General features: G+C 43.0%; 1 protein-coding gene across 1 annotated transcript in view; it reads right to left on the bottom strand.

The window, feature by feature from the left end:
* Window positions 1-23,901, bottom strand: part of LAMA1 (laminin subunit alpha 1) — a 145,490-nt gene that overhangs the window by 81,365 nt on the left and 40,224 nt on the right. Inside the window, 12 exon segments of the mRNA XM_068562441.1 lie at window positions 2,117-2,228; window positions 2,993-3,204; window positions 3,997-4,098; window positions 5,535-5,708; window positions 6,726-6,866; window positions 7,807-7,967; window positions 9,908-10,013; window positions 10,677-10,855; window positions 11,750-11,867; window positions 13,142-13,231; window positions 15,771-15,950; window positions 16,945-17,187. Coding sequence (XP_068418542.1) covers window positions 2,117-2,228; window positions 2,993-3,204; window positions 3,997-4,098; window positions 5,535-5,708; window positions 6,726-6,866; window positions 7,807-7,967; window positions 9,908-10,013; window positions 10,677-10,855; window positions 11,750-11,867; window positions 13,142-13,231; window positions 15,771-15,950; window positions 16,945-17,187 — 1,818 coding nt within the window.

The following is a 23,901-nucleotide window of genomic DNA, read 5'->3' as shown; positions in this document are numbered from 1 at the left end:
GCGGTTTTCCACTGCAATATTCTTAGAAATCATGTAACAGCCTTTTATCCAGTGTTTCAATCAAGGGGATTTATTTCTCTCAACACTTTTTCTTTTGCTTAAAATTTAGTAAATGTTGCCATCAAAGTGTTAAATGCAGGTCTGCGTCAAACAGCATCAGTTTAAGAGAGCAAACGTTGCAGGTGAGCTTCCCTCTGGCTACGCGCTGAACAGACAACATGGGCGTTCAGGGGCAGGGAGCCACCCCAGACACTGTACTTCATGTCGCCCTTGTGACGACCCTGAGAAATCGGCTCTCTATCTGATAGACTTGGAATCCGGAACACGGCGCGTTAGCTACGGTCCACGGCACTCGCCGTGCAGTGATTCCACGCCAGGTGTGCACACTTCCAAGACCCATGTCCACGGGCTGCCCGAGGCCACAGCAGACAAGAAACGTGTCCAGAGTGCAGACCGGGGAGTAACTAATTTGGAGGCTGGCACGCTCCCTTGGGGGCATGGGAGGAGGGGGTGTGGTTTTGATTTTTATTGTCCTAAGAATTCTTAAAGAGCATTTCATTATAGTAATAATACATAATGCCTTCATTCACACTGACCTTGGGAAAGTCCCCTGACACCTGCCCCCCGACCCCGCTCCGTAGCCACGCTCCCCCAGGGACAGTGGACTTGTCTACAGATAGGCACTGAGCAGGCAGCTGCCTGGGGCTCTCTGTCGCGGCTACAGGGCTCCCCCAAATTCCATTCCCAACCAATAGCTGCCTGATTCTTTAAGTCAGCTTCTGAGTGAGAGCTGGATAAAAGAATGAGTTCTTCTGCTTAACACAAACTCTTGCAAAGGAGTCTTGAGCTTCCTATGTGATGCTTGAGCCATCGACCCAAGCGCACCGGCACTTCCGGGAACAAAGCCCACTTGTTCTCTAGCAGCAGCTGTTCCCTGCTGTCCCCTCCCGGTCCAGCTGGCGGGGCTCCCACTTCCACGGTTGTCCCTGCTCTACCTGTCGCCCCCCTAAGCCCACATCCACATACTATGAGGTGGTCTGAGGGTCATTTATCCATTAAGCACTAGGCCCGCAGGGATTAGGACTTATGGACATTTGCTGGTCCTAAAAATAAATGAGATGTAAAAATAAGTTCATTGGTCCTGACCCTGTGGCCAAAAAAATTACTGCAAAATATTTAAAATAGAAATAAAAATATTTAATTAAATATGTACACCACGAAGCTTTAGGCCAACTTTATTAACTGCAAAGCTAATAAAGAGAGAAACATATTATAGGTTAAATGTTCTCACTCTGTAAAAATGCTTGCCAAGAAATCACAGCCAATGACAAATGTTCACAATCACAGTCAGTCATGGGCTCGTGAGAGGCAGGACCTCATGGCAATTAGCAGGGATGAAGTTCAAAGACCAGTTCCTAGCTGTGTGACCTTGGTCAAGTTACTTAACCTCTCTGTGTCTCCGTTTCCTAATCTACAGAACAGAAAGTATATGAAGGGCCTACCTGATAGGATTGTTGTAAGGATTAAATAAGGTAACATATGGAAAGGGCTCAGAATAGTGCCAAATACGTAGAAAGTTCTCAGTAAGAGAGAGTTACTATCAATATGTATGTCCAAATAATTTCAAAAAATATTTCAAAATTTTTAAGCGACAGATTACTTTCATCCATGACTGCAAGTATAGTTTCATATACTGTATATGTGAGGTAGAGCCCACCTAAGTAACATAGCCTGGGGCCATCAAAGGTCTCCAAAAAGGCCTGGCTTCTCTAAAGCTTTCCGGGGTCGCAGGTTGGTAATTGGTAAATGTTCAAATACAGTCAAATTCAATCCTCCTTAGAAATGTAAAATATGGCATGGGTGCTTCAACTTTCCTGTTGACTAAGCAGGACAGTGACACTTACTTAGGGTATTCCCAGATGCCCCAGATGAATTAGATTTCCTTAAACAATGTGTTTCCAATGTTCCAATAGCCTCCAAAAGTCTGATGTTTAGAAACACCGGCTTTCCAAAGTTAAAATTCAAACACGCGTCACGACATCACCTTCAATGCGCTTTTCCCCCAACCCCGCAGGAAGAACAAAAGGAAGAAGACAGGAAGGGGGAGGAGTGTTACCTCACAAGAGATGCCCGCGTAGCCCTGGGGACACTCGCAGTGCTCCACCTCCGTGGCCAGGGACAGGTCTATAACGTTAGGGCTGGCTGTGTCCAGAGAGACAGAATCCAACCTGCCAACAGACAAACAGGCAGGGCCGTTACAGGACTTACACACTCGCACACGGCATCTAACACCTCACAGAAGACGAATTCCTAAGACAGATTTAATTCAAACAAAATGGTGACGTGATTTTTGTAAGCAAGTAAAGATTTTCACAACAGTACGCTTTCTGGGAGCTGTCATTAGTCCCTGGAAATGCCTTGGACATTTGGCACAAGACGAGCTGCGGTCCATACACAGCCGTGGGAAGGCTCTGAGAAGCCCGTTCCGAAGAATGAACTCCAGAAGAACGAACCCATGCAGTTGAACTCTCTCTAGGGCAGAGAGATGGTCCTGAATGTGCAGTTCTCTGTTTGCTTTAGCTGCATCCAACATGTATGCTTAGCCTGGCATTGCCAGAAACTGACCTTCTCAAAGTAACAGAACGACTAAGGATGGACTCATGAGCTTAAATAGTCTGTGAAAACCTAAGACCATTAACATCAGGAGGGTGAAAACCAGATGCAACACAGTTAACAACCGTCACCTCATGGGGCATTTCTCAAAAATCCACCCTGAAGGTTTCTGATCCCAACGCCAAGTCTATCTCCTACTAGATACATTTGTCATGGACAACAATTCTTATGCCTTCGATAAAATTACAGTGATTAAAAATAATTCCAAGACAGTTCCGTTAGCTGTGTCCTTAAAATAATCAAGTAAAGTATATCCGGCTTAAAATATATGATAATAAGGACAAGATCACCTACGTTTTCCCTCCTTTTCAGTACACACCTGTGAAGAGCCATCTTTGCAGAATTGTAGTTGGCTCTGATCAAGAGATGTGTCACGTTGGCAAGCACGGTCATCAGCTGGTCGCGATCTACCTCCCTCCTGCTGTGAAAATCTCGGAAGTGCTCAGGCACAAGTCTAACCACGTTCAAGTGCTCTTCATAGGGCTGCAATAACAGGCCCTCTGCCTGGGTGCCTAACGTGAGCCCATTCCCCTAACATTTAAAAACAAGAGGAAATATATTCATAATTCAATTTCATGATCAAACACTGAAAGCAGATTTTGTATTCAGCCACGTGGCTTTTCATCTGTGTGCAGGTTTTTGGCAAACGTGTAATGATGTCCATAGCCCTTGGTCCAGAACGACCAGAGAAAACATATCACTATCTTCCTCTCAGAGGGATTCGGATAAGTCTAAAGACTCTGCCTGTGCTGGGATCTCAGAAAAGAGACAAAGTCATGCACTAGCCCACAGTTTCCCTCAAAGCAACCAATCTGACACCTCTAATCTTTTTTTTTAATTGAGGCATAGTTGATTTACAGTGTTTCAGGGGTACAGCAAAGGCCAAGGCCTTGCTGGGTCTTTTTGTGACGGGAGTGAGGATGCAGGAACAGGGACAGAGGTGGAGGACAAAAATGACAATGCATCTCCGGTCCCCACACAGCCAGGCACTGCTGCCTAGTCATTCACGTGGGGAGGACGCTACAGGAGGGGAGGAGGGACCCAAAGGGCCGAAAAGGAAGTCCCAACATCGAGGAAAAACTCCTCTCCCTCTAAATTGTGAATAGACAGGTCAGCTACAGGAGCAAGCCAAGAGCTACAGGTGCTGCCCTGAGGCAATTCTGGAAATTCCCAGTCTCAGCGGAGTCCAGACAGGCAAGGCACCGCTGAATGGCCACCTGGCCCTGAGCTCCTGCCACTACGGCCTCGCTTAGCCACCTTCAGTCATAAAACTGCTGCCCCACGAAGCCCTCGGCTCTAGCAAAGCAATGCGAAAGCAATTACCTTAATGATGACGTCGGCGTGAGACATGGGGTCACCGTCCGCCATCTCCACTGGGACCTCGTAAGACACCGCGTACTTCAGGAATCCACCAAACGCCGTCAGCTGGAATGTTTAAGTGACAATGAGCGCCGAGGGGAAGGATCACAGCCCTTGGTAAGAGGACACGGTCACTAGGATCCACCTGGCAACAACTAGGGTGCGAGGCGTCCCAGAGGCCACAATACGTAAGGATTTCACGTTAAAGGCAGTGGAAAGGAAGCACGTTATACGAATATTCTGTTTAATTGATACCACGAAATGTAGGATATTGTCTAAATGCACAGCAAAAAACGTACTCCTTCCTAGAGACCCCGAGGTAAATTACTCTGAACTTGTGCTAGTCCCACGATAGACCTTTATTTCACTTCAGGACTTTAGGGGGCGGGGGGTGTGACCCAGGACCACGATCTCAGCACTGGGGCTCACCGCCCTGCTTAGAGGAGGGCAAGAGCAACACGCGTGACCAGCGAAAGGAAGGACTAAGGATTTCCTTCCTGATCTGACATCCTTTAATGTAAAAGAGAGATTTTCTTTCTGCCAGCTATGGTACAACGTTCAGAATCCAATCTTTGCACCATAAAATTGGAGAGGTGCTCTCCAGACACGAAAGCAAAACAAAACAAAACTATTGAATTTTGGTGATAAGATCCCATTCTAAATAGAAAATGTCTTCTAAGATTCTAATTTGATGGGAAAAGTAATCATTTTCAAAAATAAACGCTACTTAAACATACACAAAACAGCTATAAAGTTAAAATATAACCATCAAATTAACTGGAAATGTACCACGGTACGAGACCTACACTACATATACCATGACTTCAAACAAACCAAAGGCCTGGTTAAGGTGAGCAGGGAGCTGTAGGTATTGAGAGAGATTCCACTGAATATATTTTCAGATAGATCAGAGTCTGGAGGGAAGCTGCCTATTGGTGAGGAGGGACAGGACCACGTATGTCATTGAAGGGAGAGGTTAAGTTGTAGCCACCAACTTCCCACTTTGTGGAATCACCTCTGAGCGTTCTCTTACAATGGAAAGGATTCTATCTGTTCTTAAACATGAACTTCACATGAGCAACAATCATGATAAAGAAGCAGGGGGCAGTGCAAGGGTTCCTGCACACCCTTCCCAGGGGTGTTCTATACGCCAGGTAAGACAGGTACATGGCTGGCTCCACAGGGCAGGGATGCAAGGGACCTTCACAAAGGCCCAGGTGACCCAGGAACCCAGAGCAAAACAGAAGGTCTGTCGGGGAGAGGGGACAAGATTTCATACAACAGACCACCTTCGACAGGGCCAAGAAGGACACAGGTTCATATTTTAAAGATGCAGTAAAGTCTAACAAGGATAAAAAGACCATGTGAGTCAGGTGTCAGTAAATGCTGTGTGATATTCTGCTTAACTCAAAAGAGACCAACGACAGTACTTGAAAAGCCAACACAAGTTCTTCCTTAATGTGCTCTGAGATCTCTGCCCCAGACGCCGGCCCTGGAAGTACCTTGTTTCCCAGGTAGGCTTCCGGGGCCGACCAGTAATACTGGGAGGTCAGCCCCTGCACCACCGCCGAGCTGTTGATGCTGATCTGGTGACGCCCGCCCAGCGCGTCCTGCTGGGACCGGAGCTGGTTGGAACTGACCAAGTCGGTGACCAGCCAGCCGGACATATCTTTCACCTTAAAAAAGATCCAAGAATTTTAGAACATGAAATCGAAGTCACCTTAGGTTTCACCCAGCCCAGCGTTAGTATCTTCACCGTGAAGGGACAGACCCAGAAAGCTCGGCGAGGACGGAGCTAACACATGGTGGCCCTTGCTCTCGTCAAAGGACCCGGAAAACCTGAGAACGAGTCACATGTCCCCCAAACCCAGGTCAATTAGAAGCAAATAATGAGCAAAACTGTAAAGGCCACGGGTATATATCTTAGATTAAAAAACAGCAAAGAACTCAATAAACGCATTGAACACAGTGTCTCTGGCTAACTCTGACTTCGTTGTTGCCCCCTGCTTCCTAGCCAAATGCCAAAAACTGTATAAAACAACCTCCAGATCCTATCCTCCCATTTTGTCACCTACGGAGAGATGACAGGAGATCACCCACAGGAACGCACCCCATTCTCAAGTACTGATCCGAATCCCCCCTCCCCAGACGCCGGTAAGGAGGGAGGAGGGAGGGGAGGAGGGAGGGTCAGGGAATAGCCCTAACCTCCAGCCATCACTCTGTCCTCCCTAGAACCCACTCAGCACCCACCCTGAACTCGTTCCCCCCGAATTCTCGATTCCCCAAACAAATGGAGTGCCCTGCCTCTCCTCATAAACTGTGCCACCTGCTGCGTTCCCACCTCGCCTGCTTCTTCGAGCTAGAAAATTCTGCGTGTCCCCAGGTCCTGCTGTGCTTCCCGGCCTGAGACCGGGGTGGGGCTGGTGGGGTAAGATCTGACCCCACAGCTCCACGCATTTCCCTACAGAAGAAATTTACACACGATGCATTCTGCAAAGCCGCAGCATCCTATTGCTTCCATAGGAAAATGTATGAGGGAACACACACATGACCTAGGAATTTTAGTGACACTTTGGTAAGTGGGTAGCCTTTGATCCACGCCGACGTCGGTCCAAAGGATGAGAGTGGTGTTACAGAAAAGCCAGCCTCATCACTTTCTAACACAGCTCCTGGCTCTCAAAAGATGCCCCCACCTGACTGATGGGCCAGGAGAGGCTGTCGCAAACGTCAGAGACACCAAAGCAGAAGCATTCCGAGCAGCCCTGGGGGTTCCTTTCCTCCAAGTTATAGAATCCCGGTTTGCATCGATCACAATGTTTCCCCTCAACATTCTCCTGCAAATTGGAGTAAAAAATTAGCTTTTGAAACCAATAGGTAGACAGACTAAAATGACATTAACATGACATTAGCAAGAAAGATGTCTGGTGATCCAGAGACACAGGTAAACAGAAAGACACTCAAAGTCAATGAGAAGCCTCAGGATGCCACGATTTCCAGATAGTCTGAAATACTTATCATTTGATTTTGTAGTCAAGACTGAGGCTAGGGATCTTAGAGCTTGGTCCTTATATTTAAATGGCTTTTTCGTGTTGTTTTGTTTTACATCTTCTATGTTTGCTGATCTTTCAAGCATTTTAAAATCTGAAGAGGACTATGTAATTGTCTTGTTAATAAATGCTCGAGATAATTTTCCATCATATGTAACGTGCCTAAGACTCTGCTTACATGGGAAGAAGCACAAGACACAGCCGGAAGTCTGCTGAATTACGGGGGGAGATGGTTACTAGTGTCAGATAGCCAAAAAACGCCTCCCTGACACCAGATTCATGCACTTCTTATCATTGTTCAATTCCTTTTTAAGAGAAGTCCAAAATAATCCATCTGCCTTTAATTAATGTTCTTAGAAATGTAGTGTTTACTTCGTTCTCCTCTAAACATAAAGTTTAAAAAGGATGTCATAGAAGAGGCATTAGGCCCAGGCCTAAGAAAAGCAGTATTTGGTTTCAACCAGCAAGTCACAGAAATACTTCTGGAGTATCTGGCCATCGCCCAGAAGGCACCAAAAAAGAAAATCAGGTGCCCATCTAAGTCCAAGGACATATTCTGTGGCCAGTTCGCTGTGACATAATGTCATGCTTCTCAGGAAGGCTCGGGGGAAGGGCACTTACACCTCGATCCTTTGCTTAGGACCTGATCATCTGAGCCAATGAAATGTATCCCATTTTCAGGAAGCCTCAAAGGAAACTCGGGGGCAGCTTTAACCTCCGCACATACCTTACAGAGACAAGCCTCGGAGCAGGGTTCCTCATTCACGCTGCCGGCTGGGTTACAGTCACAGGGCACACACGCAGGGTAACCCTTATAACCAAACTGGCAGCGATCACATTTTTCTCCCGCGTAACCTTCCTTGCAGGGACACTGACCCGGCCACTTCCCTGCGAAGAAAAATGGCAAAATGACCCAACAGGAAGGTAAAAGAGGTTTAAAGCAGGGGTTGGCCAACTATTTCTGTAAAGGGCCAGAGAGTAAATATTTTAGGCTTTCCGGCCAGAGTCTCTGTTGCAACTATTCAACTTTGCCCGTATTGCTTGAGAGCAGCCACAGATAATACATAAACAGATGGGTATAGCTCTGTTCCAATAAAACTTTATTTATAAAAATCAGTGGTGCCAGATATGGCCCACAGACCATAGTTTGACAACTCCTGGTTTAAAGAAAGAAAAGAGAGATGGAAAGCACAGAGGCTGGTGGGAATGTAAAATGGTGCAGAAGCTTTGGAAAACCATTTAGTACTTCTTCAAAATGCTAAGCATAGTGTTACCATAAGATCCAGCAATGCCATACCTAAGTATTTAGCCAAGAAAAATGGAAACATACATCCTCCCAAAAACTTATACATAAATGTTTGTAGCAGCATTATTCACAGTAGACAAAAAGTCAAAACAACCCAAATATTCATCAACCGACGAGTGGATAAGTTAAATATGCATACAATGGAGTATTATTCAGCAATCAAAAGGACTGAAGTACTGACACGTGCTACATGGATGAACCTTGAAAACATTATGCTCAGCGAAAGAAGCCAGTCACTAAAGACCACATACTGTATGGTTCTATTTATATGAAATGGCCAGAATAAGCAAATCTCTAGAGAAAAATTAGATCAGTGGCTGTCTAGAGCTTGGAGTTGGGGCAAAGGGATGGAGGAAAACAGGCAACAACTGCCAATGGGTAAGGGGTTTCTTTATGGGGAGATGAAAATGTACCAATATTGGACTGTGGTGATGGCTGCACCCATGCATATGCCGAAACACAACGAACCGTACACTTGAAATGGGTGTACCGTACGGCAGTCAATCATATCACAAAATCAAGCTTTTTTTTTTTTTTTAAAGCACAGAAGCCAGTGGTGGAAGGCAATGAGCACTGTCTTTGCTTCTAATGCCAGCTTTGAAAGCTGTGTACTCTTGGCCAAGTTTCTTACGTATTCTGAGCTACAGTTGCCTTGCCTATAAATTGGGTAAAATAATTTTTATTTGCTACGATTTAAAGTTGAAATGATATATATTCTAAAGTGAACCCAATCAAGGGTGATTGTCATCGTCATCAGCATCTCATCACGAGTGGCGGGTAAGAATCAACTCCCTGCTGCAATTTACCCTCCCCCTTGTCAGCAGGGCCCGCAGAGGCACATCCCTCCCTGATGATCAATATCCATTTTCACTGCTAGTGGCGGAGCACTGGAGGGGGTCACAGGGGTCTCTGGACACATGCAACCTCTTCCGGAGACTCTGGTATTTGCAAGTCCATTTGCCAGTTTTTGAAATGGAAAGAACACTGACATTTACAAAGTTAACTGGGGGATTTGCTTGCTTTGTGGGAGGATGTATGCTAAAGGCTCTGCATGTCTTCTGAGCGCTAAATAGAGTGATTGCTATTTACTGTTCCACGTATGACTTGAAACCGAGTCTTATTTCTTCTTTCGTCAAATGCTAACTAACCTCTCAAATGTCATTTCATCGCCCCAACATTGCCATCTCCACCCTCTACCTCCCTCCCATCACGATTCCTAATTTTGCTTTATGCCCAGGGCACTGATTCCTACCTGGCTTTATATTATTTATGTACTTGTTCGTTTAGTGTCTGCTTGTGAGCAGGGACCTTGGTCATCTTGTTTGAGGATATATATGTTCCTAGGTCCTAGAAAACTGCCTGACACCTAGTACGTGCTTAGTAAATATTTGGTGAGCGAAAGAATCAATAGAGAATCATACCACCAAATTATTACACAATGGTAACAGTCTCACTAGGTACAAATCTTACACACACACACACACAAATCAATTACAAGCACAAAAATGAATCAAGTACTCACCTCTGTGTAAGTCAGAATGAAGGTCATTCTTAATACAGACAGAACTGAGGGACCCCAGAGGGTCACAGTCACAGGGATGACAAGGGTTGTCCTCATAAGGAGACACCTGAAAGGCAGAGGTTGCCCTAGATTATCTCGCTAGAAATAACAGCAATATTAGTATTAACATTGAGAGTAATACCAATGACAAGGTATTGACTTTTTATCCAAGATGTGACTATCACAATGATTCTGTGTACCCAGGGGGTGCAGGTCAAGCCAGAAGAAACGTGCAAACATCTTTTTGACAGTGACAGCAGCTGGCGTCACTAGTAAAGTGTCATCCTTCTTCATTATCACTGCTACCCTTCCCCTCACTCTGCCGTCTCTTGGAGACATGTAGAAGCCTCTCCTATGACTTATCCACCGTGGGATTCCCGTGACAGCTACATATGGTGTCAACTGAGGAGTGAGCACTTCCTACGGGCAAGATACAGCTGCTTTAGTTATTGGCTGACTCTCCACATGGACACTTAGTATCACAAAACTCTGAGATGATGTAGCCAGTTGACCCACAGTTCAAGTTAAGTAACAGTGGTGAACATCCTACTCTGAGCAAGAAAACAGGACGGACAGAGCAGGAAATTGATATCTGAAGAACACTACCAGCATATTATAAGAATACAGATGAAATGTTGCAAAAGGAAATGTCTTCAATACTGAGGCTGATGCGTGGCGGCCTGAATGTCTTTTCTACCGCAAAGCTGGGCAACAGTTGAGGCGCTCTTACCCTGTGTGGTCTGTAATACCCATCCACGCAGGTTTCACAGTTGATGCCCATGGTTTTCTGCAGGCAATCGATGCAAACCCCTCCTCCTCTGAACTGTCCGGCAGTATTCAGACTTCTCTTCTGATTCGCCACATTTTCATCATAGTAACAGTCTTTGGCTTTATTGTGGCAATTGCATTCTAGGAGAATATTTTAACATCTCAATTAATACAGATACCGTGTCCTAGATAAAGAAAAGCCTTCCCTCCTTTAGTAAACTTTGATGACTATAAATTAAATTAAAATTATAGAAGTCATTTTAGTAACAATCTTTCGGAGGCGTTGGGGAGTAGCTATCCGAATTATACGTATGCATATCCACTTGATTCATCAACCTGTCTTCTGGGATCATATCTTGCAGAAGCACTTGCTCACTTGTCAATGACAAAGGTGAATCACTGCACCATTGCTTGTGTTAACAAAGGACTTGTAACAAGCAAAACACCACGGGTAGGTAGCCGTTTTGATTATGTTACATCCATATAATGGAGTTCAGTGCAACTGTTTTTAAAACAGCATTTCATAGTGTTAATATGGAGATATTTTGTTTAAGATATATTGTTAAATATAAAAGTAATGCATAGAATGACACGCATAGCGCATCAGGTTCTGTGTACGAACAGTGTGACGTGTAGGAATATATTAACTTATGCTTTACTTGCATAAACATTTCAGGAAGAACCTACCAGGAAATCATAAAAAGTAGGAAGGATGGAGACAGAAATATATAAATATACTTTTATATACTGTAGATATTGGAACCTTGTGAATATATTGCCTATTTAAAATTTAAATCCAAATTTATAAAGAATAAATTAATATATGGGAAGCGGAATCTTAGAGAAATAGCAAATTGATAATCAATGCATTCGGGTCTCAATCCTTTAAATTTTATTAAGGTAGTCTGCCTCTATGTGAACTACTTGAATATCTAAGAAAACCAGTTATTTACTAATTACAAATGTTAAGTCACCATAAACTGAAGCATATGAAGGGGGAAAACTTTATATCCTTGCAATTCTCAGTGACCTTACCTTCACACGTGTTACCAGAAGAAACAGTGCCGGGCCTCCAGGGCTGCTGATGGTACCCAGGACAACACCGATTGCAGCTGTCACCACACGTGTTATGTTCACACTGACACTGGAATTTCTAGACAGTAAGGGATATAAAATTGCATCTGAAAATTTACCTGTACGTTTTTCTTAATTTTATTTAGGAAGAATCCATCATAGTCAAATACACAGCAAGAGCTTACAATCAAGCAAACCGGCATTTAATTTTTAGAGAAAAAAAATAAACATATGACCTGGTTACAAACAGAAGTGAGAAGGCATAAACTAAAACTAATATATGGCTTAACAAAAAAAGCTTTTCAAAAGAGACACATTGACCTGAAAGGTTTGGAAGCTCCTACTAGTAACTTTCTTGATATTCATCTCTGTTTTTCAGCAATAATAAAAATCCTAGGCTTCCCTGGTGGTACAGTGGTTAAGAATCCGCCTGCCAATGCAGGGGACACAGGTTCGATCCCTGGTCCGGGAAGATCCCACATGCCACGGAGCAACTAAGCCCCTGCGCCACAACTACTGAGCCTGTGCTCTAGAGCCCATGACCCACAACTACTGAGACCACAAGCCACAACTACTGAGCCCACGTGCCCCAACTACTGAAGCCCGTGTGCCTAGAGCCTGTGCTCCGCAACAAGAGAAGCCACCGCAATGAGAAGCCCGCGCACCGCAAGGAAGAGTAGCCCCTGCTCACCGCAACTAGAGAAAGCCCGTGTGCAGCAATGAAGACCCAACGCAGCCAAAAATAAATAAACAAAAATTTTAAAAAATAAAAATCCTATTCAGGAGTTAAATTATTACGAAGATTGGGAAAAAATAAGAAGTAACTTCATGTAAGTTTTTAAAAGAAGAAAAGAGGATGCTATCTTCTTCACTTAATACTATGCTAAAACAGGGAAACTTTATTTTACCTTGATTTAGCACCACAAAAAAAGAAAGAGGAGAAGTCAGAAGGAGGGGAATCCTTCTTTTAAAAAGTATAAACATAATTTCTAACTGCACGTGATTTTCACTTGACTATCTTATAGAGAAGAGCTTCAAAATTCAAAAGGCCACTGAATTGCACACTTTAAAACGATTAAAATGGTTAAATTTTACGTTACTTTTTTTTTTACCCCCCCTCCAAAAAAAATATTTATGGAAAGAATTTAATTAGAAACATATTCTCCAACCAACACAAAATTAAATTGTTTAAAAAGATTAAACCAGTTAAATTATCTGAAAATCTTTTTTTGTGGCTTGATTTTATAACTTTCAACACATGCCTTGAATGCAAGTGCAAAAAGAGCAATGCAAACATTATAGCTACAACTGCTATTTTGAATTTTTAGTAAAATGTGAAATACTACAACTCACCTTTATAGTTTCATCCCATGGGCAGCTACTAGCATGGCCATAACAAATACACATTCCTCCAACAGAAATGTCTTTTATTGAATAGTAATACTAAGGGAAAAGAAAGTTACAAGCAAAAATTAAAACCTCTTCTATTTCAGTGAGAAGAAAACGTTGGCACTCCAACAAATATCTCAGTTGTTACTGATAACCAAAAACACAGATATACATTTTAAACTATATTTCATGCACAAGTAAATATAAATAAAATATTTATGTTCAATTAATGTAAACAATGTTCAAATTAGCTCATCAACAGAAACCAAAGGAGTTTAAAAAGAATTTCTCAACTTGGCTGCATCTTAAACCGAGGCAGTCATATTCAAAACCCATGTTACTGAAAACCCTAAAAATATTCCTAAATTGAATACAGCCCTATATAAAAAAGGAATAACTCATGACCAAGTAGGATTTATCCCATGGGTGCAGAGTTAATATAACACAAAAATATCAATAAATGTAAATCACCACATTAACAGAATAAAGGAGAAAAATCATATGATCATTTCATTAGATGCACAAAAAGCATTTTACAGAAGGCAACACCATCATTAAAAAAAAACTCAGCAAACCAGAAGTAGAAGAGAACTTCTTCAGTCTAATGAAGGCGTGTCTATGGAAAACCTAGAGCTAACAGTGAAAGATTAAGTGCTTTCCTCTTAAAATCTGCTCTTACTATTTCTATTCAACATTCTACGGGAGGCGCCAGGCAGTTCAATAATGCAAGAAAAAATAAGTCAAAAGCAAACAGAGTGCACAGTAAGACTAAACTGTCATTATGTGTAGATGACATGATTGTGTACATAGAAAATCTATCAAAAACTACTAGAATATGTGAATTTGGCAATGTCTCAATCAACAAAAATGAATTGTACTTCTGTATACTAGCAATGAACAAATGGAAAATAAATGTTAGAAAGAAAACTATTAACACTAATATTCAAAAACATGAAATACTTAAAAATAAACTGAACAAAAGATGGACAAATAAACAAATAATAGATCATTGCCAAGAGGACCTTAAGAAGACAGAGATAAGTGGGGAGGTATAGCACATTCATGGGCTAGATGATCCAATATTGTCAAAATGTCTTCCAAAATTCCTTCTAAATTGATCTACGGAATCAATGGAATCCCAATGAAAGTCTTAGCAGGATTTCTTTCTTCCTGTCTTTCTTTCTTTCTCCTTTCTTTCTTTCTTTCCTTCTTTCTTTTTGGTATTAATTGACAAACTGATTCTAAAACTTATAAGGAAACACGATGAACTTGGAACAGCCTAACCCATCTTGAAAAAGGACTGAGTTGGACTATTATGGTACCTGACTTCAAGATTTACTGCAGTAATCAAGAAAGACTGTTATTGGCATAAGGATAGACAAATAGATCATTGGGACAGTATAGAGTCCAGAAACGCACCCACGATAATAAGGTCAAGTAATTTTCAACAGGGCACCAAAACAATTTAAAGGGAGAAAGGAAAGTATTTTCAACACATGGTGCTGGAACAATTGTATATACACGTGGGGAAAAAAGAACCTTCGCCTCTACCTCACACCAAATACAAAAATTAACAAGAAAAGGGTAATAGATGTGAAAGCTGAAACTATAAAGCTATTACAAGAAAGCATCGGAAAATATTTTTGTAAACTTGCGATAAGCAAATATTTTTCAGAGAGGAATAGAAAGCACTAACTATAAAAGAAAAACGATAAACTGGACTTTCTCGAAATTAAACCATCTACTCCTCAGAAGTCATAGCTAGGAAAGTGGATAAGCAAGAGACAAGCCAGGGCAGAGAGAAGGGATTTGCAGTATAGACACATCCGACAAAGGACTTCTACACAGAATATATAGAGATCTTTTATAACTCAGGAATAAGGAGACAGATAACCCAATTTAAAAATGGATAGAAATGTCATCAGATACAAATAAGTACATGCTCAACATCAGTCATCAGGGAAATACAAATTAATTACCCCGAGGAGATGCCACCACATGCACATCAGCACGGCTGAGGTGGCAGTGACCGACGCCCCAGTGTGTGAAAGTGTGCAGTGTACCCAGAGCCCTCACACACTGCTGGTCTGTAAAACGACACAGCTGCTTTTGATAAGGCTTAGAAAATTCCTAAAAATTAAACACATAGCTATCCTGTAACTCAGTAAATCCCACTCCTACTTTATCCAAGGGATTTGGAAACGTTTGTCGCCACAAGCCTTATACGTTTACTATACACTGAAAATATGTACGTTTTCCTGGATGTAGCTTATATCTCAAACTTTAAAATTTTCTTTTAAGTGGGAAAAAAACCCCCAGCCATTCTCACTTGCTTGATCAGATGTAGAGCCAGATTAGAACGTGAAGAAATGACCACTGCATCTGCTGCATGATGGCGTTATGGGATGGGTGGGGACAGGGGGACCTGAGGGCACCACGTCAGAACCATAACCTCGTTTAAAGGTGGCATTTTTAACAAAGCATAACTAACGATCTTCAACAAAAATAAGAAAAAAGGCCAACTTGGGAGGAAAAGTCTATTTCCCTGAAACAACATAAACTTTTCAGTGGTCAGGAGCCCTGTCACACTCACTCGTCTTGTGACAATAGGGTCGAGGTCTCTAGGGTCCCGGTGGCTGAGGGTCATAAGATCGGCATTGAGGGTTCGAATGCGCTGCAAGCGCAGGCGGATGTATCGTGCAGAAGTAAATTCCAACAACTTGGGTGAAAGATCATCAGAGCTTGGTCTGCCATTGACTAGCGATGTATGAATCTAGAGATAAAGACATCAAAATAAACAAATATCAATTTTAAGCATGCAAAAAAATAGCCCTGATTGTTTACATTCAGGACATAATCTTTACAGATACTATCTAAAATCAAACCAAACAACGGGGTTCTTATAGAAATCTGTCTGATATTCATTGACACTTGTGAACAGCATGATCACAACCCAAGTCCAGTTTACTGAAGTTATTCGTTCCAGTGTCTCAGAGATTGCGGGAAACTTTTAAACAGGACCACTTCTCCCAGTGAGGTGAGGGCGTTTTAACATGTATCCACAGGCTTCTCTGAAACAGATTCTAAATGTCATGAACAGACTGGGGAGAGTGGGGGGAAGTGCCAGAAAGCTTTGTAACTCCCATTTTCTCATCTCTGCTCTTGAAACAATGCAGGGCTTGCTGCAGAGTCCCTGCTGTGAAAATCACTTGCAGGGCTTTTGTCGTTTTAGCTCATCAAGGCATGCTACCAAGGCATGGCTTGTTTTTGATTACACTCTGACTTAAGGATGTGTGTGCAGTCCGGGCATGGAGAACATGGAGCTGGAATAGTTCATGAACCATCTCCAACCCTCAACACCTCCAGGGACAGGGAGAACTTCCCACAGAAAACCGGGAGCTCTATATTTTAGAAGCATTTTCGCTCTCTCTTTAATATTTTTAACAAATCTTGCGGCCCTCGTGTCATGAGAAAGATGCTCTGAGAATGATCTGATGGAGTTATTAAATCACAGCAGAGTGAAGGTTGAGGGATCTCCCTGAAGGGAAGAAATCAATAAAGTAAAATGTGTCAGTGGTGGCATTAATCATCAGTAGACACCAGTCAAAGGCACCTTAACTACAGCAGCTAGATAGTTAAAGCTCTCTGTGATCTGTACCAGGAGAGCTCTATTTTGAGTGTTTCCTCTTGGCTCTGTGATGGCTAGGTTGTCACTGGAGGTGATACTGATGAAAAACAGACCTCCTGGCCGGCAGGGGGCGCCATACCTCTCCGTGCTCAAGCGGCACCAGCCTGGAGTAATAGGAGGTGCAGATCACTTCGTCATCTGCCCTGTAAGTGGGCGGCCCCCGTCTTGGAGTGATATTGTAATGAGTCAAACATTCCGTGTCACTAACTGCATAGTACTGCCAGGGGCTGAACTCCATGCCATCCAGAGAATGCTCCAAAATCCAGTTTCCAGGCCGAGGGGCATTAGCAGCTTTGATGATGACATAAGCAACTTGAAAGACCTGGAACAAAGACATTGAAAAGTGTCAATCGAAAATCAGTAACAAGTGCTCAAAAACCAAAGTGCCTCTTGAGAGCACTGCCACCTGATGATGGCCAATGTCACTCACTGCTCTTGAGGCTAACTGCTCATAAGTGTTAATCAGAAATGTACCTTGTAAATGTTTTCCTGGTGGCATCTGTCTTCAAAATAAACTCAAAAAATACTCACAAATAAATTTGTATTATTATTATTATTATTGTTATTATTAACAGTGTTAATATTGACATAAGTGCTTGTTTTCTTGTTTCCAATGTCTTTCTCCATCAGGATTCTGAATGATAATAGTTGTATTATATTTCATTAGTAGTAGTGTTAAATGTATTTCTCATATAGTGATTTGGAGATAACACATCTGAATATGAGAAAAAAAGTCAGCCCGTTACACACTTATCACGATGGTTAAAATCCAGAACACTGACAACACCAGACGTTGGTGAAGATGTGGAGCAACAGGAACTCTCATTCGTTGCTGGTGGGAATGCAAAATGGTGCAGCCACTTGGGAAGACAGTTTGGTGACCTCTTAAAAAATTAAACACAGTCTCACCATACAATCCAGCAATCATACTCCTTGGTATTTACCCAAAGCAGTTGAAAACTTCCATAGGTGAATGGATAAAGGAAGTGTGACACATCCATACAACAGAATATTATTCAGTGATTTAAAAAATGAACTCTTAATCCACAAAAAGACATCGAGTAAACTTAAATGCATATTGCTAAATGAAAGAAGCCAATGTGAAAAGGCTACACACAGGATGATTCCAACTATATTGCCTCTGGGCTTGTTGTATTTTTTATTTTTGGTTTTAAGCTTCTCCCCATCTTAGCCCTCAGCAATTCTAGCAACACAAGAGCCCCTTAAAATTAACCCAGCTGAAGCCACAATATTTCACATTCATTTACTGAATTATTCCCTGCAAAGGACGGTTTTATCTCATTATAATAACTCTGTTCACCTACAAGAAATGTCTCCCAATAAAATTTAGTCTATAAATGATGTAAGTGTGAAATGTTGACTACCCATGTTCATGTGCAATTTTCCTCTAGAACACAATCACTGTTTCTCTAAAGCACATTAAAAGCAAAATAATGTTCTCAGATTTCAATAATCAGGAAAATCAGGAACTGTGTATCTGTTATGAAAGCTTGTATCTGGAGCTGAATGTCCAATGTTTAAAAATCTAGAACCATCTTCATCGATTTAAACCACTTTTTTAAAAATTAAAATAATGCAAAGGCTATTTTGTCCTAGCATAAACATCTCCAGAACATTCTCCTATGAACATAATTATATTTTTTTCTTATTGGGAGTTTATTTAAAAAAAAAAAAACCTTTTCCCCAATTTTATAATTCATATATTCCATAATTTATATTTTTAAAGTCTACTATTTTTTAATATTACTGAAAAACCAAACACTTCTCAGAAATACCTGGCAATTAATCTTACTGTCTCCTCTAGAACCAGTCCTGAAGAACATCAGGGTTTTTTTTAATGCAGCTTGGGGGAGGTTAGTTTCACCTTTGCAAAGTTCCAGCACTGTCCCAGAACACCATGATGGAATCTGGCCTAAGTAGCTTTCCATTTGGTTTTCATACTGATGCCCAAGCTAACTGGAGGGAGGACACCCTCTTCTTCACTCATCACTGTCCAACTGCCTTGCAACTATTTTCACCATAAAAGGAGAAGTCTATGAGCATGTGGACCACTGTGGAATATGTTAAAATAGACTTCACAAATTGCAGGTGCCAAGTGAGATGGCATGATCAGGCAGCCCATTTGAGAGGGATGGAAATCAAGGTCATTGACAAATGGAATGACTGCATTTACCTTCTGTTTTCCAGTTTCACATGTGAAAATGGAAAGAACCAACAGGTTTACCTCCTGTGTGCTAAGAACTTCATGTATATCATCCCATTTAACTCCAAACAACCCCATGAGTTTCAAGTCATTGTGGTTCCCATTTTACATATTTGGAAACTGATGCTTAGAGGTGTTAAAAGACAAACTACTGAGTTGCAGGTCCCAATGAGAAACCAGGGGTCTCACTCCAGAGTCCTTAGCATCCACTATACACCCCCCCAAATGTACACACACACTAAGGTCATTGAATTTTCTTTTTGTAACCCCAGAAGAAGACTCCTACATTCATTTGGGCACTGGGTTCATGTCTAAACAGGCACCGTGGCAATTGTTTCTGTTAACTCTGCAGTTTCTGTTGTGACAGCCCAGGATGTGTGGGGGGGAGGGGATGGAGAGTATGCAAGGAACAAAAACTAATGTTACGTAGCGCTTGCTGTGGCCAAGGACAACGCTAAGTCCTTTATTAGAATTACTAGTCTTCAGACCCTTCCAACTACGTTCTTCTTATGAAATATGTACTGTTACTTCCCCTACTTCACAGATGAGGAAACCGAGGCACAGAAAGGTTACAGAATCTTCCCAGGATCTCACATGTACTAATATGTAAACCACACTTCTACAGATTGCAAGGAAAAAAAAATGAAACTCCCAGCTGAGCAGCTGGTGGGTACCAATCTGGTTTTCCAAACCACTGACCTCAACCAGTAGCAATTATTTCAATACCATGTTCTCGTACTTTTGTCAAACCCTTGTCAGCTTTTAGACGGACAGCTTAGTCACATGTAACAAAACGTAACCCAGCGGAAGAACAACCATAATGGGAAAACTTCAGGACCATCCCTCCAGGGATCAAGGCCTTCAGCTATGAAGCTGAGCATTGTTCTCACAGTCTCTCACTGGTTCTCTAGGTCCCCAAATTGCAGACCAGGAAACAAGCCAAGAAAGGGACTATGAAATATAAATCTGCAAAAGAGGAAGAGGAAGCTATGAAATATCTAAACGCAATTTGTTTTCACTTAAGTCACGTTATTGGCTGACTTATGTCTCCCCAAAATTCACAGGCTGAAGCCCTAACCCTTAGTACCTCAGAATGTGACTGTATCTGGAGAGAGGGTCTTTAAAGAGATAATCAAGGTCAAATGAGGTCATATGGGTGAGCCCTAATCTCATCTGACTGGTGTCCTTTTAAGAAGAGAAGATTAGGACCCAGATATAGGGGCAATCCTGTGAGGATACAGTGAGAAAATGGCCATCTGCAAGCCAACGGCCAAGGTCTCAGAAGGAATCAACCCTGCCAACACCTTGCTCTTGGACTTCCAGCTTCCAGAACTGTTTGCTAATAAATTTCTGTTGTTTAAGCCCCCAGGTTTCGGTATGTGCTACGGCAGCCCTAAGCAAATGAACACAAGCTAGTCTAATTCACCAATTGTGTGTTGACAAACCAGTCTTAACAGCCCCTATAGAAAAAGTAAGGAATTCTCTGTTAATATATAGAATTTTAAACCCTTGCCCAAATGAAATCCATGATATTTCTGTTGCTGCTTTTTAGCATGGTTGACTAAAGTGCCTTTTTCTCTCCATATAAGGTTGGCTGAACACAAAGTGATGATGCAGGGCTTTCACTAAATTCAGAGTCACTGAGGTCTTGCCAAACCTGCAGCTGATACAGCCACTTTCAAATCCACTTTCATCAGGGTTTTTTACCAAGAGGCCTTTGTTAATGATCACTGGAATGCACATAAGCAGTGCCACATAAATAAAGCACACGTACACCAAACACCGCTTTCTACACAGGAATCCAGACAGGAATTTTCATGTGGGCCTCAACCTTAAATATATTAAAACCACCTCAGGCACAGAGATAAGAAAAATACACAGAGCGTAATTCTCCAATATCAGGGGCCAGCTTCAGATGTGCTCAGGGAAGCAAAGTGTTTCTTCTCCACAGAAAGCTCAGCTGCATAAGCTGCAGGGGCCCAGATACCACATGGGACCCCTGGCTGGAAATTCTCCACACGAGCACTTACCTGCCTCCAAGGCCGTAACGCAACAGTGAATGGAGAATCGTTGTCTCTTACCCGATGGGAATGACCTTCTCACAGGCAAAAGAGATTTAGTTTTAACAGTCAAATTAAACTTTCAAAAAAGAGTTCAGTCTATTTGGTAAATAATATTGCTCAATTATCCCTATAAAAGTGGTGAATCTGTGCTTTGTCAGCGTTATTTCTTAGGATATTATCAGACAATAAGATTCAAAATGATCATCTGAGCTAATGTTTATTACTCAAAATAAAGAAATAACTATTTACTGGAAGTCTAATTACTAATGCAGCTATGACTCCCTTCTGGTTTTACAGAGTATGGATCACTGAACTAACTAATCAATTGATAATCATGTAAAGTAGCAACAAACACTCGGCAGAACAAGAGAAGTTTGGGGCTTGGACGTTCACTTGGCACGTAGGATCCGTGGGATACACATTTTAGGTAAATCTCTTACGGGCAATGATCTTGAAATGTCATTTCTATTCGATTTTAGTGGCTGTTTTTACTATTATTGCCTCGTTTTAGGACAAGTATACAAAATTAACAGACAAAAGGAAATAGCTTCATGAATGAGAAGAGAAGTGTGGAATAAAATAGGTTTGTTTCTCTTTAAATTTGCTGCTGTCAATAGAAGTGCGGGATAAACATGTCAGAATCCAGTCTCTTTCCCCCCCTTACTTTTCTTCTTGCTTGTTCTTTTTACTGAGGGCAGGAGGGACTGGCTACTTGTAATGGCAAATTTAGAGCAAGCAGGTTTTTTTCCTGAAAATTCTTAAGCTTCGTGTCTCAGGAAGTCAAGGAAGGCTCACTTTGGAAGCAAGCTCAGATTCTTCAAGTGGACACTGAGGAAAAGCCAGGGTGAGAAAGCTGATGAACAAGGAAGGAAGGGCAGAGAGAGGGGCCCATCACAGAAGTAAAGGGGAACCAGGACCAGTTACCTGAAGGTGGGAAAGGGGTACTTAAAACCCCTTCAGAAGGAGTTCTGTTTCTCATCAACTAGAAAAGTTATTTCAAAAAGAGCCCACGATAAGCTGTCCCATGGTCCGTGAGCCACTGGTTCCATCTCAGGATGACTAGGGGGATTATCTCAAAGGCTACGTGTTGCACTACATTAAGAATCAAAACTGGAAAGTAAGAGGCTGGTTTCCGTTCCTAGTCTCCATGGATCTCCCTGTAGAATTGCTCCCAAAGTTCAATTTCACCAAGGGTTCTGGGAAGATTTTGCTAGGTTTTGTGGGAGGTGAGTTGGAAGGACCTCAAAAGCACAGTCAGGCAGGTCACCAAATGCCCTTTGTGGGGATCTTCACTGCTTTCCCCCACCTGTAGGTGCCGGGTGACAGCTGAGCCCCAAGAATGAGATAAACCCGCTGCGAAACGCAGTTACCGGCCATTCTAGGACCTGGGAAATGCAAAGAGCGACTTTCCCATCCCCCGACTCCTGACCACCGGTCAGACGGAGCCATCGGTTTCCACCCAGGAACAACATCTCAGACTTTGAAATTACGTTGGGCTTTTCCCCCAAGTGCAGTGCAGTTTGTTCACATTGGAACAGAGGGGGCAGTAAATACCGTTCCTTCCTTCCCCTCCCGAAGGTGGAAGGAGGCTCGGGAGTCCATCGTGGAGATGGAAGGAAGTCAGCAACATTCCAGGAGAAAGCAAAGCTGGAGGTGGCGGTCTCGACGGTGGCTGCAGAGGTCAGCCTGACACTCTGCCTCTGGTGGCACAGGCTGAGTGGACACACGCTCAGTGGGTCAGGGACCTGGGCCTCCTGAGAACTGCCTGCCCGGAAGAGAGACAGATGGAGCCCCGGAGTGATGCAGTCAGCTTGTCTCCCAGTTAGAAAAATGACTGCCCCTCTCCTGGGGGGGAGGGCAGACGGCAGAGATGTTACTGTCAGAGAAGCTCCCCTTCCTCCCCCCACCAGGACACAGGACGCTGGGACCAAGGACGCCCCTAACACCTTTTCACTGGAGAGTCACTCAGTGAACACTGATTGAGCATCTGCTTTGGAACAGGACCGTGGCGGGTGCCACAAAGACAGCGGTGAAGCGGGGGACACGGTCAGGGTGGCCTGGATGCCCTGATGGGGAGACAGAGGTGGGCCAAGTCCCCCGGGAGAAGGACGGAAGGCGGCCAGAGTGTCTGGCGGGGGCCAGCCTAGTCTGGAGAAGGGGTGGTCAGGGAAGGCTTGTCTGGAAAGAGGTGGAGACTGAGTAGGAGATGTCTAGGTAAAGAGAGGGAGGTCAGAGGGACAGGGGGTGGGACCCTGCGGGGCCAGAGCATGGAGCGTGGGACATGGCAGGAGGCCCGGTTGGCTTGAGTGTCAAGACGGGAGGGGACCGGACAGGGCAGGGCTCTTTTTTTTTTTTTTTTTTTAGTTGTTTTGTTTGTTTTTTTATACTGCAGGTTCTTATTAGGCATCAATTTTATACACATCAGTGTATACATGTCAATCCCAATCGCCCAATTCAGCACACCACCGTCCCCACCTCACCGCAGTTTTCCCCCCTTGGTGTCCATCTGTCCATTCTCTACAGGGCAGGGCTCTTTGCGAAACCTTAAAACTTCTAGACCGTTCGAAGACCCTAAACCAGGGAGTTACCAGGTCACCAGGGATGAAAAGATTGGATGCCGGAACTGGATGCTGGTGCTGGGAAATCGTGAGAGCTGGTGGTGTTGACACAGCGAAGACCAAGACTAAAGTAGAGAAAAAAGCCAGTGGGTCTTCAAGAGTTTGCCGAAAGGTCCAGTGTGAGTGAGAAA

The sequence above is a fragment of the Eschrichtius robustus genome, chromosome 14, assembly GCF_028021215.1.
Source record: "Eschrichtius robustus isolate mEscRob2 chromosome 14, mEscRob2.pri, whole genome shotgun sequence".
Taxonomy (NCBI): domain Eukaryota; kingdom Metazoa; phylum Chordata; class Mammalia; order Artiodactyla; family Eschrichtiidae; genus Eschrichtius; species Eschrichtius robustus.
This window is presented reverse-complemented; position numbering and strand designations above follow the sequence as displayed.